The sequence below is a fragment of the Ricinus communis genome, chromosome 4 (assembly GCF_019578655.1).
Source record: "Ricinus communis isolate WT05 ecotype wild-type chromosome 4, ASM1957865v1, whole genome shotgun sequence".
In the NCBI taxonomy this organism is placed as follows: domain Eukaryota; kingdom Viridiplantae; phylum Streptophyta; class Magnoliopsida; order Malpighiales; family Euphorbiaceae; genus Ricinus; species Ricinus communis.
The window spans coordinates 9,044,239-9,063,563 of NC_063259.1; the positions used below are offsets into that span (position 1 = coordinate 9,044,239).

Genomic DNA, 19,325 nt, shown 5'->3' on the forward strand with positions numbered 1-19,325 from the left:
TGATACTGAGGTCTTTTGAGGGTGCTTGGGGCATGATGCCCAAGCCTTTTATTGAAGGTGTTTAGGGCGTGATGCCCAGGTCCTTTCGAGGGTGCCTAGAGCGCGATACCTAGGTCTTTAGAGGGTGGCTGGGGAGCGATGCCTTCATCTTTTGATGGTTCCTAAGGTGCGATGCCTAAGTCCTTTAAAAGTGCCTTGGGCGCGATGATGAGGTCTTTTATTGAAGGTGCCACAAGCACAATGCCGTGGCCTTTTGAGGATGCATGGGCACGATGAAGGTGCTTAGGGCATGATGCCTAGGTCTTTTAAAGGGTCCTCGGGGCTCGATGCCCATGTCTTTTGAGGGTGCTTTGGGTCTGATGCCACGGCTCTTTAATTGAAGGTGCCACAGGCGTAATGTCATGGTCTTTTGAGGGTGCTTAGGGTTCAATACCCAGGTAAGGTTATTGGGGCACGACGCCCATGTCTTTTTTAGGGTGCTTGGGGCACGATGCCCAAGTCTTTTGAGGGTGCCTCGAGCGCAATGCAGAGGCCTTTTATTGAAGGTGCCACAAGTGCGATATCCAGGTCTTTTGCGGGTGCTTGGGACGCGATGCCCATGTCTTTTAATGGTGCCTGAGGCGCGATGCCTAGGTCTTTTAAGAGTACCTAGGGTGCGACGCCAAGTTCTTTTATTAAAGGTGCCACCGGCATGACGCGATGGTATTTTGAGGGTGCTTGGGATGCGATACCCATATATATTTTTTTTATGGTTCCTAGTACCCGATGCCTAGGTCTTTTAAGAGTGTCTGGGGTGCGATGCTTAGGTTTATATAGATTTGGCCTAAGCTCGCGCTACAGCATCGAGCGCGCGCGAGCTGAGGCCACCCACGAGCTTAAGCCTGAGCACGGTGAGCTTAGCTTGATAGCTTTGCAAAAGTGTAGTTTTTAGGCCTCAGGGCTTTATGAGCGATCTTCGAGGCTGTTTTCATAGGTTTAACACACGTTATTTATTTAAGAGCATCCCATCAACTAAAATATCTTGTTATTGGACTTGAAAATTTCGGCGATAACACTGCCCCTGCAACTGCTACTGCTACTACTCAATCCCTGTACACTTGTATATGTACTACTAACTTGTAATAGAAAAATAAATAAAAATTCGAAGGATAAGAATCTCATTGCAACAAGTTGATCTACACTCAATTTACTTTTCAAAGCAAAGCTCACAAGTTTACATCCCGAAGTGGAAGATCACAAACCTATTCTCAGAAGTGGAGAACCAGTTCAAGTTCTAAAGAGCAAGTGTACTTCTCGGAGCAAAAAATTCCGAAGTGGATGACCAATTTACTCTTCGAAGTAGAAGATCCCAAAGTGAAACAATCACTATTTTTCATCCTGAAGCGAAAATTATCCAAAAAATAAGGAAGTTATCAGTTTGACACCCGAAAGTAGGAAAATTTACCAAATCACTATCCAAAGTGGAAATTACAGTGGTCCTTAAATCAATGGTAGTGGTTTCCTAAATCAAAGCCAGATAGAAAATGTGCACTAACATGAGCCTATGAAGCGTGGCTTCTACAACTCACAAAACTACAATTATCTTAATGGGAGGTCTTCAAGATATAATGGGCGTGGTCCTAAATGAAAGTTGAAAATTCTACACCAGCTTGAGCCTATAAGGCATGGGTTCTACAACTCACACAGTTATATTTATCTTGAGGGAAGATCTTCAAGATTCAACAAGCATGGCCCCTAAATCAAAGTTAGAAATTCTACACCAGCTTGGACTTACAAAGCGTGGCTTCTATAGCTCACATTCATATCCTTTTACCACATCCTTGATATTTATGCTTTGTCTTGATTTTTTTAAAGTTATTTTGCATAAATCTCGACAATCAGGGGCAGCTGTCAACACCCATTTTTTGAATCCAGATATCCAGAGAATTACAGAAAATCTAATGATGAAAGTTACTGCTTTTCTTAAGTTTTTAGAGATTGAGGATAGGTCATTAAAAGTTAGGATTGAGAATAATTAAACCAAAATTACTTTTCTAGCATTAATTTGGACTCAATTGTCAGAAAAAATTAATTTTGAGGCGTAAAACTATAGTTTTCGCAAGTTTAGGGACTAAATTGCTAAAATTTCCTAAATTTTTTTCTCACAGAGCCGATCAGCTTAGCATAGAGCTGAATTAGCTCTATGCAGAGCCGGTCGGCTCTACGCAATGCCAATTGGCTATTTTATTTGACGTCGTTTCTTATACTTTTTTAATTAAAATGTTGAAATTAATGAAAAAAGTTTCTAGAAGTGATTTATGATGATTATTGGATTTTTTAGTGAAAATTATTTGAATTAAAAGATTTTATTTTATTAGATATTAATCTGATAAAAGAAAAAGATAATCGATAATTTTTATTTTAAATAATTAACACTTTTCTAATACATCCATGATTTTCTTACCTACTGCTATAAATAGAATAATATGCTCTATGTCTAGGGGAGCTACATTTATTAAGCAACTAGACCTCCATTAATTTAGACATTCATTTAAGGAGAGTGTTTTAGGAAAAAAAGAGAGAAGTTACTAAGGAAGAGCTTTGAATTAGAAAAGTTTTTCTTCAGAATGATAGAAGATTTCCTCAACCCTATATAACAGTAGATTCTCATCCGATCTTTAATTCAAGCGCCTCATTATCTCTAGAGACTCATAGATCAACAATCTACGGTAACAACCTGAAGGATCCCCAAAATTCAACATCATGAACATCTCTTTTTCCTTTACTGGTTCTTTTATTTTTATGATTCTAGAAATATGTTAGGATTGTTTTCAAATGCTATATATCCCTTTATGTGATTTGATCTAGGGTTTTTAATAGTTTTATATGTCTTTGTGATTTTTATGTATGCTGGATTTTGAATATGATAATATCAATGTATTGGATTTTGGATATGATAATAGAGTAGCATGTGATATTTATGGCTTTTCTTTAATCATCAAGTTTTAGTGTTGCATGATTAAAATCTAGAATCTGCCATGTGAAGTTTTATTTACCTTTTGTCAGTTCTTTTTGCCTTTTAGGATTTGTATTATTTTATATTTTCTGATTTAATTTAATTCATTTTTTTATGTGCTTAGCCTTTTTTTTAGTTTTTTAATCATTTTTTTTATCTCTTGTGCATTTTAAATCAGCTTCGGAGCGAGAAGATTGAAGAAAAGATACAAAATCGGTAGTTACCAAGCCCTAGAGTCGATCGGCTCTATGCAGTGCCGATCAGCTTTGCGTCAAGCTGAATTGGTTGTGCACCAATTTTTGGCCCTATTTTTGGATTTTTTATATGATTTTTGGTATTTTTGTACAATGTAACTTATTTTTTGCATTTTTATTTTGTGTTTTAGTTGTAGAAAGTTGTAATAGCTAGATTTAATTTTCATGCATTTTATTTTTGCTTTATTTTGGATGTATGCCAAATATTTGCTATTTGATTACCTAATTAAAAATTGAACATATAGACATTAGGCCTTAAAATTGAACCTGACATGAAAATTGTAGTCCATTAGGTTAAGGAGATGGCATATTGGACTTAAATTTAAAATCTTTATAGACTTGGTGGGTTTTCGTCATGCTTTAATTGAATTAACTGGGCCACATTAGATTTAAGATTACTGAGTTGGGCTTGACTAATTTGAAAGATCATTTGATATAGTTGAAATAACAAAAATTCTTTCCATAAAAAGTAGTACATTAGGCTTAAAGGTTGGAAATTAAAGCATAATTTGTAATTGGGCTAAGACTATGTAGGCTATATATATAATTATTTGTAAGTTAGGTTAATAACTTAGAGTATGGGCTGAGCTTTAATAAAATGAGCTAGATTCAGAAGGACCTCACATGTTATAGTGCTTGATATGTAATATATAACTATTGCATTTATAGGGAATAACTCATTAAACAATAAAATTAAACACAAATATACACAAATAAGGAAGTTAGCTTCCAGATCCATTTTTGGATTTATAACATAAGCTTCCCTATGGAATTAAGAAATGTCACTCGTTAGTGAAAGTATTTCAATTACCCGAGTGGCGATTCCCATCTCTGCTTTAGTCTCTATGACTAGTTAGTATGTTCTCAATTAGATTAAAAAGCCTTGCAATGCTTTAGTTATTAAAGACACTTGGGTGCATGCTCGAAATCACCACCCATAATGACCTTCTTGATTGTTTAGTTATTTGAGTTAATTAGGTAATTTATTTATTAATTTTACTAATAAAAAAATTAATAATTTATTAAATATATAAAGGTCTAACTCAATTAATAGTAGTCTAGAATTTATTAACTTTTAAATTAATTGAGTTAATCCGGTGTTGCAATGAAAATTAGAATTTTAATAATTTTTTAAGTTTAATCGTATTCAGAATTAGAATTATATTTGAATTGAAATTTCAATATATTTTTAAGTTGAATTGTATTTGGATTAGAGTTATATTATTTTTATTAAATGCTACCAATAATAGATAAAAATAATATTTATTATTTTTAGTTATTTTTGTAGTATTTATTTTACTTGAAGTATAAATTTATTATTATTGAAATATAAATCATTATTATGAAAAAGGGAGGTTAGTAATCTCATATAATTTAATCAATTAAAAATTATTTAATTTTTTTTGCAGTTGTTATTTATATCTATCTTACGTGCATCGAGATTAGATTCAAAGTTTAAAAATGACTTCTTAAAATTTGATGTTGGGAAAAAGTTAAAGAAAGAAGGAAAAAGAAAAAAGGTAAAAGAAAAAAAAAAAAAGGAAAGAATAAGATTGGAAACAATTAATTGTATATTTCTTTTTTTTTCTTGGTCCTACTTCTGGTTCATTTTGTTACTAAAAAGGGAGGAGTTCTTTTCCTTTTCTTTTACTAAACATTAAAGATGATAAAAATAACAACAAAAATGACATACTAATATTTTTGACATATAGAATTAGTTGACATATAGAATTAGTTGCAAAAAGGTTTAGACGGGCTCATTGATAATGAGATGACATTAAGATTATTAATTAATTATGTGTAAATATTTAATTATTAAATTTTAATAAGTTTATATATTGTTTTTATGACTAACTATGAAATTATATTTAATAGAAAAAAATATATAAGTTCCTAAACTTTCAACCAATTTTAAACTTCAAAGTAAATAAGTTACACTCTTAAAATCTGAGAAAATAAAATAATTACATCCTTTAAGCTAATTCCATTAGTTTCACCATTTAATGACATGAGATCTACTTAAAATATCATAAATAATAATTTCTCTATTACTTTGATAAAGAAAATCAACATCATTATCATTAGTTAAAAAATGAATTAACTCTAAAAATATAATTATTTTAATTTTTAAATTTAAAAATATTCATTATTACAAAAAAAGAAAATCAAACAAGACTAGAAAGACTTAGTTGTATGCCATTCTACAAAAGATTTTAGTTTTTTTCTCTTATAATTATGGAGAAATTTAGGTAATAATATTACAGATAAACTCTTAAACTTCTACCCGCTTAAAGTATAATTAATTTTTTAAATTTCAAGTTGCTCAATTATGTTTCTAAAAATTTAAAAATTAAAATAATTATATTCTTAGAGCTAATCTCTTTTAACTCATAATAATGGTTTTGATTTTTATTTATTAAATTAGAAGAAAAATTATTATTTATGATTTTTTAACTAGATCTCATGTAATTATATAGTGACTTAGATGGAGTTAGCTTCGAGAATGTAATTATTTTATTTTTTTTTTCAATTTTTAAGAATATAATTGAGCTACTTTAAAGTCTAAGAATTTAATTGCGCTTTGGCTGAAAATTTAGAGATTTATATATCTTCTTTTTCTGTTAAATATTATTTCATGGTTAGTTATTGATATGGAACCTCCATGAATAAACTTGAGAAACTCTTTTGAATTGCGAACCCTCAACATATTAATATTTAAACCGCAAGAACCAATTCGATTCAACCTCTAAGAAAGGTTCGAAAATATATTACTTATAAAGATGATAAAAAATTAGCATTTAGAAAACTTGTTCCTAAATCCCAATTTCGAAACACTGCACAAGAAGATGATCAATCTAATTGAAATGTTTCTTAAGCATGTATTTTATACAAGAATATAAAGATAAATCAAATTAACTTTAAGGTTTAACAACCAATTATCATTCAAATTCAACTTAATTCACATCACAAATCTTTTTAGCCTTATATAGGCTTTAGAAAACCCTAAATCTTAACTAATAAAGATTTACATCTCATCTAGGATAAAGATAAACTTCCTAATAAAAAGAGATAAGTAAAACAAAGTCCTAACTAGGGCAAAAACCATGTGTAACTGCTCAACTTAAGTAAGAAATCCTAATTTACTTAAGTCATGCTTATGAGCCTTAAAGCATAAGCTAAGTTAAGCCCAAAGTCTTTATATGCTCCAAATCAACAACTTTAGTCTTTTTTAGCCCAAATAAAAAATTAAGTAAGCCCATTAAACACTTGGACTTGTAGTACATTAAGTTGTGTTGAACATTCACTTCAACTAAAGCCTTAAACTCCTTGTAATTCCTCTTGGGCCGAATCTGCAAGGCCTTGCATATGTTGAATTAAAGTTTGTTGATATTTATGGATCTTGATCTAGTTATTAGGCCTTGAGGCAATCGTGTTAGATCTTTGGCCTCAATAGCTTGACTTTGATATTGGGCTTGAAGCTTTGGTCGAACTCCTCTATGCTCTTGCTCATCTTTATCAAGTCCATATTTATAAAATCCATACGATGATGGTTGGTCTATATCATTCCTCCTCTCTTTAAAAGGATTCATCCTTGAATCTAGACCATTAACTACAACATTGAAGGTAGCACTAACATTCTCACCTAGAAGCTCCATTTTATAAGCATTGTCATTGATCCTTTCAAGCACTTGAAAAGGACCATTTCCCCTGGTGTTCAACTTAGACTTCCTTTGATATGAAAATCTCTCCTTGCGGAAGTGCACCCAAACCCAATCATCAGGTTGAAATATCATAAGCTTTCTTCATTTATTGACACGATTAGCTACTTTAGTATTTTGCTTTTCAATCCTCTCATTGACTTGCTTTTGTAGCTTGCGCACTAAATCTGCCTTAGCACTTACATCAACACTCACAAACTTGTTAGGAGGTAAAAGTAACAAATCAATAGCAATAAGTGGATTAAAACCATATACAATCTCAAATGGAGAATAATGTGTGGTACTATGAACAAGCCTATTGTATGCAAACTCCACAAATGTTAAACAATCCTCCCAAGTCTCAATATTCTTTTGAATAATTGCCCTAAGTAAAGTAATCAAAGTTCAATTAACTACTTCAGTTTACCTATCAGTTTGTGGGTGACATGTAGTAGAAAATAATAACTTAGTACCAAGCTTTTACCATAACACACAAAAAAAGACTCAAAAACTTTACATTTCCATCACTAACAATGCTTTTAAGTATGGCATGTAAACACACAACCTCTTTAAATAACAAATCAACAATATTTGTAGCATCATCAGTTTGATGTCATGGTATAAATCAGTTTGATATCATAGTATAAAATGAGCCATCTTACTAAATCTATCAAACACAACTAAGATATTATCACGTCCTTTCCTAGTCCTAGGCAATAGAGTATATAAACTATGCAGTTTCAATCTAGACTTAGCCTCTTTATATTTAATGCAACGCTCACAAACTTTATTCATATCATGTTTCATACCATGCCAAAAGAAATGTTCAAGTAGCATATCATAGGTCTTATTCACACCAAAATGACCTATTAAACCTCCTTCACGTGCTTCCTTAATTAATTATTCCTTTATAGAACACTTAGAAATGCACAATTTATTTCTTTTAAATAAGAAGCCATCAAACAAATAAAAGCCATTCGAAGTAGTCCCATTATCACAAGATGCATAAATTCTACCAAAATCATCATCATGTTGATAAAATTCCTTAATAAACTCAAAACTTAATACTTTAGAATTAAGTGAATTAAGTAAAGTGTCCCTTTTAGACAATGCATCTGCAACCACATTTTATTTACCTTGTTTATACTTGATCACATATGAAAATATTTCAATGAATTCTATCCATTTAGCATAGCTTCTGTTCAACTTATCTTGACCCTTCAAGTGTTTTAAAATTTCATGGTCCATGTGTATTACAAACTCCCTTGGCCACAAGTAATGTTGTCGTGTTTGCAAATCTCGAACTAAAGCATATAATTCCTCGTCATATGTTGGATACTTCAAAGCTGACCCACTTAACTTTTCACTAAAATAAATTAGTAGTCTTTGATCCTACATTAAAATAGCTCTAATTTTTATACTACTAGCATCATATTCAATTTCAAAGGTCTTATCAAAGTTAAGTAAAGAAAGCAAAGGTGCATTACACAATTTATCCTTAAGTTTATTCAATGCATGTTCTTATGCATCACCCCATACAATTCTAACATTTCTCTTAACTAACTCATTTAACGGTGTAACTATAGTGCTAAAATCCTTAATGAATCTCCTATAGAAACCCACAAGTCCATGAAAACTTCTTGCCTCACTAGCATTCTTAGGTGTTGGCTAGACTCTTATGGATTTAACCTTGTCCTCATCAACCTCAACACTTTGACTAGACACTACAAAAACTAAAAGATAATATTTTCCATGCAAAAACTGCACTTCTTAAGGTTAGCATACAACTTCTCTTTCCTAAGAATACCTAAAACTAAACACACGTGCATAACATGTTCATCCAAAAACCTAGAATAAATCAAAATATCATCAAAATAAACAACTACAAACTTATCTAAGTATTCATGCAAAACATGATTCATCAATCTCATGAAAATACTAGGTGTATTAGTAAGACTAAAAGGCATAACAAGCCATTCATATAAGCCATATTTAGTCTTAAATGTTGTTTTCCATTCATCCCCAACATTCATGCGAATTTGATAATAACCAGATTTCAAGTCAATCTCAGTAAACAATAAGAACTACACAATTCATCAAGCATATCATCTAATCTGGGAATAGCATGACGATAGTTTACAGTGATCTTGTTGATGGCTTTACAATCCACACATATCCTCCATGATCCATCTTTCTTTGGCACAATAATAACAGGCATAGAACAAGGACTCAAACTTTCTCTTATATACCCCTTAGCTAGCAATTCCTCTACTTGTCTTTGGATCTCCTTAGTCTCACTTGGATTAGTCCTATATATTGATCTATTAGGTATGGCAGCCCCCGGAATGAAGTCTATATGATGTTTTATGCCTCTAATTGGTGGTAGACTACTTGACATCTCCTCGAAAAAGAGAAATTTCTATAAAAGTTCAGTAAACACACTAGGCAAAGATGGATTCAAGTTATTAGTGAAAAAATAAGCCCATTTATACACAAGTACAAATATAGGCTGATTAAAATATAAAGTTTACCTAACCACACTTGCTCTAACTATTAAACTCACATTCTTTTTACTCTCGTTTTCTTTTCTCTCGGCTTCCACTCTCATCTTTTCCATCTTACATTAGTTTTCATATACTTTCTTTGAGGAAAGTGGTGTCAATATGGTCTTTCGCCTATCCTTGGTAAATGAATACCTATTAAGGTATCCATCATATATAGCTCGCCTATTAAATTGCGAAGGTCTTCCAAGCAAAATATCCCCTTCATGCATAGGGACCACATTACACAACACCTCATAATGATATTTACTAATTGCAAATAAAATGATAGATTGCCTATTTACCTTGACCTCACCATGATCATTAAGCCACATAAGTTTGTAAGGTTATGGGTGTGGTATAATAGACAACCTCAATCTATCAATTAAGAATGTGCTCACCATATTAGTGTAACTTTGATACCAAATAATATGGAACCTCCATAAATAAGCTTGAGAACCCCTTTTGAATTATGAATCCCTAACCCATTAACATGAAAACCCTAAGAACCAATTTGGTTTAACCCCTAAGAAAGATTAGAAAATAGATTACTTAGAAAGATGATCAAAAATTGGAATTTAGAAAACTTGTTCCTAAATCCCAATTTCTAAACACTCCATAAGAAGATGATCAATCTACTTGAATGTTTCTTAAGCATGCATTTTACATGAGAAAACAAAGACAAAACAAACAGCTTTAAGGTTTAATAATCAATTATCATTCAAATTCAACTTAATTCACATCGAAAATCGGTCTAGCCTTATATAGGCTTCAGAAAACTCTAAATCTTAACTAATAAGGATTTATATCTCATCTAGGATAAAAATAACCTTCCTAATAAATAGAAATAAGTAAAAAAGTCCTAACTAGGGTAAATAACATGTGTAGCTACCCAACTTAAGTAAGGAATCCTTAATTTACTTAATTCATGCATATGGGTCATAAAACAGAAGCTAAGTTAGGTCCAAAGTCTTCATATACTCCAAATCAAAAACTTTAGTCTTTTTTAGCCCAAACAAAATATTGAGTAGGCCTATTAAATATTTGGACTTGTAGTACATCAAGTTGAGTTAGGCCTTCACTTGAACTAAAAGCCTTGAACTCCTTGTAATTCCTCTTGGGCCGAATTCACAAGGCCTTACATATGTTGAATTAAGGCTTGTCGATACTTCTTGGATCTTGATCTAGTTATTGGACCTTAAGGCAATTATATTGGATCTTTAGCCTCAATAGTTTGACTTTGATATTGGACTTGAAGCTTTGGTCGAACTCCTCTATATGCTCTTGCTCATCTTCATCAAGTCCATCTTCATGAAATCCATGTGATGGTGGTTGATCCATATCAGTTATAAAAATAATATATACATTTATTAAAATTTGTCAATTAAGTACTTACACATAACCAATTGTTAACCTTAATGTCATCTCATTATTAATGAGTTAGTGTATACCTTCTTGCAGTCAATTTTGTATGCCATAAATATTAGCATGCCGTTTTTGTTGTCACTTTCATCATTTTCAGTACAAAATATGTGTTTAAACATGCTAGCAAGTTAGAGATATATTTGGGTTCATATAGAGATGCATAATATGTACGCCCAAGGAAAAAAAAGTAAATATAATTTTAATGCTTGAAAAGATATATGATTAGTTTTCATAAATTCTAATTGGGAGATCTTAGATTTGAGTGCTCTTGCTTATTGTGGGAGGCGATTTCGGGCTCACATCCAAGCATCTTTAGTGACTATGACACTGCAAGGCTTTTGAATCTAATCAGAAACATGTTAACTAGTCACTAAGAGTAGCACAGAGATGGGAGTCGCCACCCGAGTAATTCACCAGGACACTTTTATTAATAAGTGATGTTTCTCAGATTCCATAAGAAAGCTTACGCCACAAATCTAGAGATGAATCCAGAAGCCAACTTTCTTATTTGTGTATCTTAGTCTTTAATTTTATTATTTAACAAATCATCCCCCTATAAACAATAGTTCATGTACAAGCATATCAAACAACACATATAGTTCACTTAAGTCTAGTCCAACCCATGTTAAGAATATTAATCTAACTTACTAGTTGATTATGAATATGTCCCTCACAGTCTAAGCCCAATTATAAGTTATGTTTTACCAAGCCTTTAATCCTAGATGAACTAATTATTATGATAAGGCCTAACTGTGTGAACCTAAATATAATATGACCTGACTAACCTAACTAAAACATGGTAAAACCTACTAAGTTTATATTGATTTTAGGACTTAAGTCCAATTAACATTGATTAGCCTAATGGACTACAATTTTCATATAGGACTCGATTTTAACCTAAATTCTATGTGTCCCATTTTAATTAAGCAGTCATGTTATAGTTATTTGACATACATTAAACTAAAAAATAAATAAAAATAAAGTGCAGAAAATAAACCTAGCTATTACAACCCGGCCTATAACTAAAAATTGTAAAGAAACACCTCAAAACTAAGTTGCAGTACATAAAATCGCCAAAGATATATCAAAAACCCTTAAAAATCCAAAAATTAGGTATGAACTGAGCTAAGTCAATCGGGTCTGGGCATATAGTTGATTAGTTTTTAGGCTTCTCCAGGCTAGTTTCTACAGTTTCTTTGCAATTCTCACGTCCCAAAGCCAATTTCACATGCACAGAAAGTAAAACAAATTAATTATAACATGAAAGAAACAAGATAAAAGATACAAATAAACATCAAATTAAACCAGAAACTTTAAAAAGTCATGCAAACCCTAAAAGTCTAAACATACAGTGGACAAACATGGCATGTTTCATTTTTAAATTTTATAACCCTAATAAACTAATATGATGACAAATCTATAAAGAAAATGCAAATCTAATCATAATATCCTAATCATTTGACCTATCATATTCAAAATCGAAAGATAGACATATTATCATATTCAAAATCCTAGTGTTCTTATTATCAAATTCAAACCCAATAAAATTAACAACATATTAAATCATAAGAAATCCTACTCTAATCACATCAAATATGTAAAACAACAAAAAATAGAATCCTAATCATGTTTCCATAAACATAAAAGAACAGGAAAATCAGTTTAATGGAAGAGTGATGTTGATGATGATAGATGTTGGGAAACCCTCAAGTTGTCACCGTAGTTGATTGTTCTACGAGTCTTGAGAGATGATGACGCAGTTGAATCGAAGATCGGTTGGAAATCAAGTGTTGGATGAGGTATTGAAAAAGCTCATGTCATTTCACAAAAGTTTCTAAATCTTGAATTCTTTCTTAGTGACCCTTGCTCCTTAGTTACCAAAAATACCTTCTGCTTTAAAATTAGTATAGGATTTTCAATCACAGTCTAATCGATCATTGTTATTGTTGTTAGCCCCTAATCTTAGATCATCCTTTCTATTTATAGAGGTAGGTTTTTAAGAAAACCCTAGAGGAGCAGATAGACTTCAATCTTATTTAAAACACTTTTTTAAAAAATTGATAATTATTTACTAATATCCAATAAATCAAATCTTTAAAATTCAATTAAATCTTCAATTATCATCAAATACCTTCTAGAATCTGTATTTAGACATAAAAGTGTAAAAAAAAAAACATCGAACTAAGAAAATATAAATCGGGACTGTGTAGAGTCGGTCGGCTCGCGTAGAGCCGATTGGCTCTATGATTTGCTCTAAATATGGGAAGTTTGTGAAAAGTTTGCAATTTAGTCCCCAAAGTTACAAAATCCATCGTTTTGACTCTCAAACTTTATTTTTCTTGACAATTAACTCTAAATCGATTTCAAAAAGGTAATTTTGGTCAGACTAACCTCAATTCTAACCTTGGATTCACCCGTCCTTCGTCTCCCAAGATCTAAGAAGATAATAACTTTCAACATAGGATTTTTCATAATTCACTCGATATCTATATCCGAAAAATGGGAACTGACACTTATTTTTAATTAGTTGAGTTAATCTAATATTTTATTAATTTAATTTAATAATAATAATAATTTATTTATTATGTGTAAGTCTAATTCTAGAAGTTTAATAATATTAGAAAAACTCATGTTAATTTATTTTAATCCTATTTTTTTATTATGAAAGGATTAAATTTAACCTTACACAATTGTTTTTAGCAAATTTAACCCTACACAATATTAAGCTTTGTAGCTATACTAAAACGAAAAAAGACATAAGTATTCTAATTGATTTATGTTAGCATCATGTTGATTTAATACTAATCTTAACTCTAATTTAAATATAATTCAAAACTATGTAATGTTTTTAATATTGATTTTTAATTAAAATACATAGTGAAAATTTATTATTGTAGTCGAGTCATTTTAAGAACTACCTATATATTTCTTTCATCATTTTTTGCCTTTTATTTTATAATTTCCATCAATAATACTATTTTTCTAAATTAAATAGTAATTTTTTATTATATGAATAATAATGATTGTAATTATTAATATTTGTTATATCTTTTATTATATGAGTAATAATTTAATATATATTGTATTCTTTTTAAAATATAATAAGTTTTATGAGTCCATTTATTAAGATTCACATGTACCGCACGTGGATAAAAAAGTTAAATACATTTTGTACCAATAATATATTGTATGTGTGATTAAATACTAAAGTTTTTGCAATTAGTTATGATGTAACTTATTAAAATATGTTACTTTTAGATAAAAAAATAATTTTATACTAAATTAGAAAAATTTAATAATAGTGAGATAAGGAAGTTTGCTCTTAAAAGGAATATTTTGGAAATAATATTCAAGTACTTTTAATTTAATTTCTTTTTGGGATATGTAGTTAATATTAAATTAGATAATTTTAATAATCATGAAAAAATTATTTACTATTAGCTTAAAAAAGAGAAAATTTTTTTATTAATAATAAATAGGTTCTTCTATTCACAAGAATAATATAAATTTAAACAAATGGACTATAATTTGAAAACAAATTCATTTTTAATATTAAAAGTGCTTATGATTTTGAATTTAATAAATTTTTATCTTAATCAAATCTAATAGTTTAGTTTAATGGATTTAGAAATATAATATATGGGTCAGTCTATTTAGATAAAAACAGAATTTTGACTAAAATTATAGTCTAATAATTATGCTAAGCTTTTTTATGATTTTAAATCTTAACAGCAATTACATTTTATTTTATGAGCAATAAAGAATTTAGTTACTAAATTATGATATATCTATATATATATGAATTTAAAAAGATGGATAAATAAATTTATTAAAAGATCTTTACATATTATTTTATTATAATTGATTAAATATTAATTATTTACTAATTTATATTAATTAAATTATTTGTAGGATAAAGAAACTTTAAACTAAAATTTTAACTCATGGGAGATTTTATGAAATTAACTAACAAGAATAAGAATAATAATAATTAAAATCTAATAAAACATATGAATTTTTGTAAATCCTATTAAATATATATTTTTCTTAAATATTATAATTAATAAATAGTTAGAAATATTATAAATATCTAGCAGACTATAATTCTTAATTTTTGGTTAATTTATCTTCTATTAATTGAATAATAACGAGTCTAAATAATAGATTTACGTGCAACGCATGTAAAAGAAACTAGTATATATAAAGTAGAGATAGAAAAAAAATCATTCTAATTCTCCGGTGTCATAAAAACAACACCAATGAATAAAACAGTTAAAAATTTAGCTATCAGTTCTACCGGTCAGACAAATCAGCTTGCTAATCCGACCAGTCTGATAAGATTTTGAAAATTTTAATCTCTTAAAGTATTTTTAAATATTAAATCGGTCCAACCAACCAATTCAACTTCTAATCAAATTTTGATTTGATTTTATCAAATTGGACTAGCTATTGAATTCTGGTTTAACCGGTTGAAGCATCCGGTCCAGAGTTTTTGAAACATTGCCAAGAGTAGATGAAAAAAAAAAAAAAAATCTAGCTGAATACAGTGGAAGGACAACTGAATGAAACAAAAAACAGAACTAAATCAAAACACACAAATTACTGAATAGAATTTGTTGAAAATATATATTTATATATATTCCTTCCTTTGATATACAATACTTATTTTTTCTCTCCTGGGAGTGAGAACGAATCAATCAAATTGTTGACAACAAAATCTTCTTAAACATATTTACTCTCACTTTTACGTCTTACAAGAGATCAAATTAATTCTCTTTTTGTACAACATAAAAATTTCACTTCAAAGATGCATGTAACTCAGTCATGATCATGGAAAAGTATAGGAATCTTAATTTTAGTCCATACATCCATTCTAGAAGTACTCAAATTCTATATAAGAATCAGGATGATGAGGACTACCATTACCTTTCTCACCTCCAATGTTTGTCATCTTGTTGTTATTATTAGCTTGAGGGGGTGGCTCTTTGCTAGCATACTGTGAGAAGTCTACTGGTTCAGGTATATGAGGAGGCATTGCACTTCTGACCAGAGCCCAGTTCACTCCTTCAAAAAAGGGGTGCTGTTTAATCTCAGTAGCTCCCCTTTTATATGCAATCCTTTTATGAGGTTCCTTAACAAGAAGTCCTCTGATGAGATCTCTAGCCACAAAGCTAACTTGCGGTGTTTCTGGGAATCTCAATGGCTGCCCTACAACATTGAAAAGGGTAGCCCTATTTCCTTGGCCTTTAAAAGGAGTTGTTCCGTGTAACAATTCATATAAGAAAATCCCAAAAGTCCACCAATCCACTGCACTTCCATGACCCTCTCCACGAATGATCTCTGGAGCTAAGTATTCATGGGTGCCTACAAATGACATGGATCGTACATTTGTTGGCTCCGCCATTAATTCTGGCAGTGCTCCTCCAACAAAGAGACCGAAGTCTGATTTGGATTTGCGATTCTTTTTGCTAGGCAAAATCCTGGGGAAAAATGTTGATGGCTGCATGCATCCGTGAACTGCAAATTCGTCGTCTAAAATGCCTCCCCCACCATTTCCACCACCATTGCTTACATTTACAGATGAGGACTTGACAAGGGTTGGACTAACTGAGCAGCGAAGTGAGAGGTCAAAATCCGACAGCATTATATGACCTTCATCTCTTACTAGTACATTTTCTGGCTTCAAGTCCCTGTAAACAATGCCTAACATGTGCAAATACTCCAGCGCCAACAATACTTCTGATGCAAAAAACCTGGCACGAGAAAAAGAACATCAAACATTCAAATGCCGAAGCTCTCAGTGCAGTTCAAAGGGCTAATCACAAGCAACGCTCGGGAGATGACTTCCAAAATATTAATATTTAAGGTGTAAGACATTTATCCATTGCTAACTAAATGCATCTTTGTCATTTACATAATAATATAATAGCTGTATTCTGGTACATGCGTAAGACCAAAAATTCTTATATATTACAAAAAAATAAATAAATTAGTGATACGTATTCTTGAACTTCAAATAATTAAATACCTATTAATCGTTTAATATTATGTAATATTATTTATTTATACGCAGATATAAGTGAAAACTACCTAAAACTTATATTACTAGATGCCACTTTCTTTTAGAAAATGTGATCCCGTTTGCAATGTTCCCGGATATTGAGTCAGAAAATTGTCTATGCCTCTCTTGCTTGGGAAAATGTGGTTGAATTGGTTTGTTCTTTTGAGAGAGTTGTATCAATCCAAAAGGTTGAGGATATATATCAACAATTAAAGTAAATATGTGGCTGAAATGAGATAACAAAAAGCTGATGTAAAATGATAAATGATTTGAGTACTAACCTTGCAGCTTCCTCAGTAAAATGCTTGTAAGGTTGCCGCTGGCGAAGAGAATGCAGATTGCCTCCACTGCAGAACTCCATGACCAAGCAGTAGAATTTATCAGTCTCGAAATAAGAATATAATGTGGGCAAAAATGGATGGTCGAGGAGGCCAAGAATCTCCCTTTCTGTTTGTGCCCTAAGCAGCTTATTTCTACTTGCAAGAGACGCCTTATCCATTACTTTCATAGCAAAATGGGCATTGGTTCCTCTAAGTTCAACAAGATAAACACTTCCTATATCTCCATATCCAAGACGTTTCAGAAGCCGAAAATTACTCAGACCAATTGAGCCTTTTGCATTGATCATATTAATAGCATCCCATCTCACATCACCTCCTGTATGTGGCTTAAGCGGTGCACTGGAGCTCTCTAAGCTGTCGCTGCGACAACTGCTGCTGCTGCTCAGGACATGGTTTGCCTTGGCATTCGCCATTGATGATGGTGGAGTTGTTTGGAGCTGAGTAATTGAAGATCCCAGTGGACTAGGACTTGGACGGTGATTTGCACTTGTATTGCCTACAGCTTTGGTTAATGGGTCCATCTTTTTAGGATCAAAGAGAGGATTTGCAATCACATTTTCAGTAATTTTGCTAAATCCAGCTGGTCCTTTTGGTGAGTCATAAGATGACGGGTTACTATTAGCACCATATTTTGCTATCTGGTCTGTCTTCTTGGAACTATAGCTTGTATCGAATTTACTATTACTCCTTGTAACAGCCTCCACCTTCTTGGATTCACATTCCGCAGCTTCTTCCGGTGGAATGTTGCTCTTGTGGATCGAAAAATTAAATTAAATAGGAGTTTCTGATAATTCCAAATAAAAGGTTTTAAAGGAATAAAACTAATTGAAGAGCAATACATACCTGGGATGAGTGAGGCCTCATTGCAGGAATTGGTGACATTGATGGGGGCAACCCCAGAACAACCCCTTAATACAAGCAAAATCTCCAAAAGAATATCCTGAATAGAAAAATCAATTCATAATTAAGCTAAATATATTATACAATCTTTCTGAGTGTGTGGTTAGCACGTAAACATGTAAACAATTATTTGCCAGGACATGGAACAAACAAGAACATCTATTACAATTAACAAAAGAAATGAATAAACAGATACATAGTGCAAAAAGAATGCAGGACCAACCAGAATCTGAAAGAAAAAGATCAAAGAATTGTGGTAGCAAAAGGAGAAAAGGGTTGTGATTGGAGATATTAGAAACCTAAAACAAATTAAAATCAGTTGGAGATTGAATGGGTCACCAGTTTCTGTCAACATGGAGGTCTGGATTTGTTGTAGACTTTTTTTTGATATTTCTGTTTGGTGTCATTTTTACTTAATTTTTTTTAAATTTTTTTAAAGATTGAGAGACTTTTGTGGAAACATAATATCCCATAAATAATAACTAAATAAATATAGTAAAAATCATCAAATTGTATTATTCTATTTTAGTCTTTTTATAACCCTTTCATTATTATTATTATTATTATTATTATCATTTTTCTTGTAACTTGTGACAACGTGTGGGGAGGAAAGAGAGGGGAGGAGGAAACGGTCGTGGCCATGAATAAAGGGGTGGATAGCCGTTTAATCCTCGTTTTGTTATTTGTGAAATATAGGGTCCATAGTGGCCTGCCTCATTTCACATACTTTCTCTCAAACTCCATCTTCGCGACTTAGATTTGTGAAAAAAATTTATTTTTCCTTTTGAAAAATTGCCAATCAAACATTTTCAGTAACATTTAGCACCAGTTATTAACACTAAAACTATTGAAATTTGAGATATATATTAATCACCTAATTATAAATTTCATCATAAATTTATACATTTTAATAATTTTATCTGATAATTTTCATTTACTTGTAAGAACATTTTTTAATAAAAATTAAAATTAAATATTAGAAAAGATGATGTGGAAAGTCGACTGTTATTATCCAAAATCAACAAAAAGAAATTATTCTAAACTTAACATTATGACCATTAAAAATCTCACGTATTTTAATCTAAAACATAATAAATTTTTTATTAGCTCA

General features: G+C 31.0%; 1 protein-coding gene across 3 annotated transcripts; it reads right to left on the bottom strand.

The window, feature by feature from the left end:
- Nucleotides 1-10,660: 10,660 nt before the first annotated feature.
- Nucleotides 10,661-18,915, bottom strand: LOC8270232 (serine/threonine-protein kinase AGC1-7). 3 transcript variants are annotated; one of them, XM_048372600.1, is made up of 5 exons: nt 18,554-18,915; nt 18,158-18,254; nt 17,255-18,063; nt 15,839-16,665; nt 10,661-10,794 (listed from the first exon to the last, which is right to left on the bottom strand). In XM_048372600.1, exons 2-5 carry the CDS (start codon nt 18,194-18,196, stop codon nt 10,676-10,678), a joined length of 1,794 nt encoding a protein of 597 aa, XP_048228557.1. In that variant the 5' UTR covers nt 18,197-18,254; nt 18,554-18,915; the 3' UTR covers nt 10,661-10,675. The 3 variants fall into 3 exon arrangements, with proteins under 3 accessions (XP_048228557.1, XP_048228556.1, XP_002527210.2); XM_048372599.1 differs by having other exon boundaries at nt 18,438-18,915; XM_002527164.4 differs by lacking the exon at nt 10,661-10,794 and having other exon boundaries at nt 15,494-16,665; nt 18,438-18,912.
- Between the last annotated feature and the right edge of the window lie 410 nt (nt 18,916-19,325).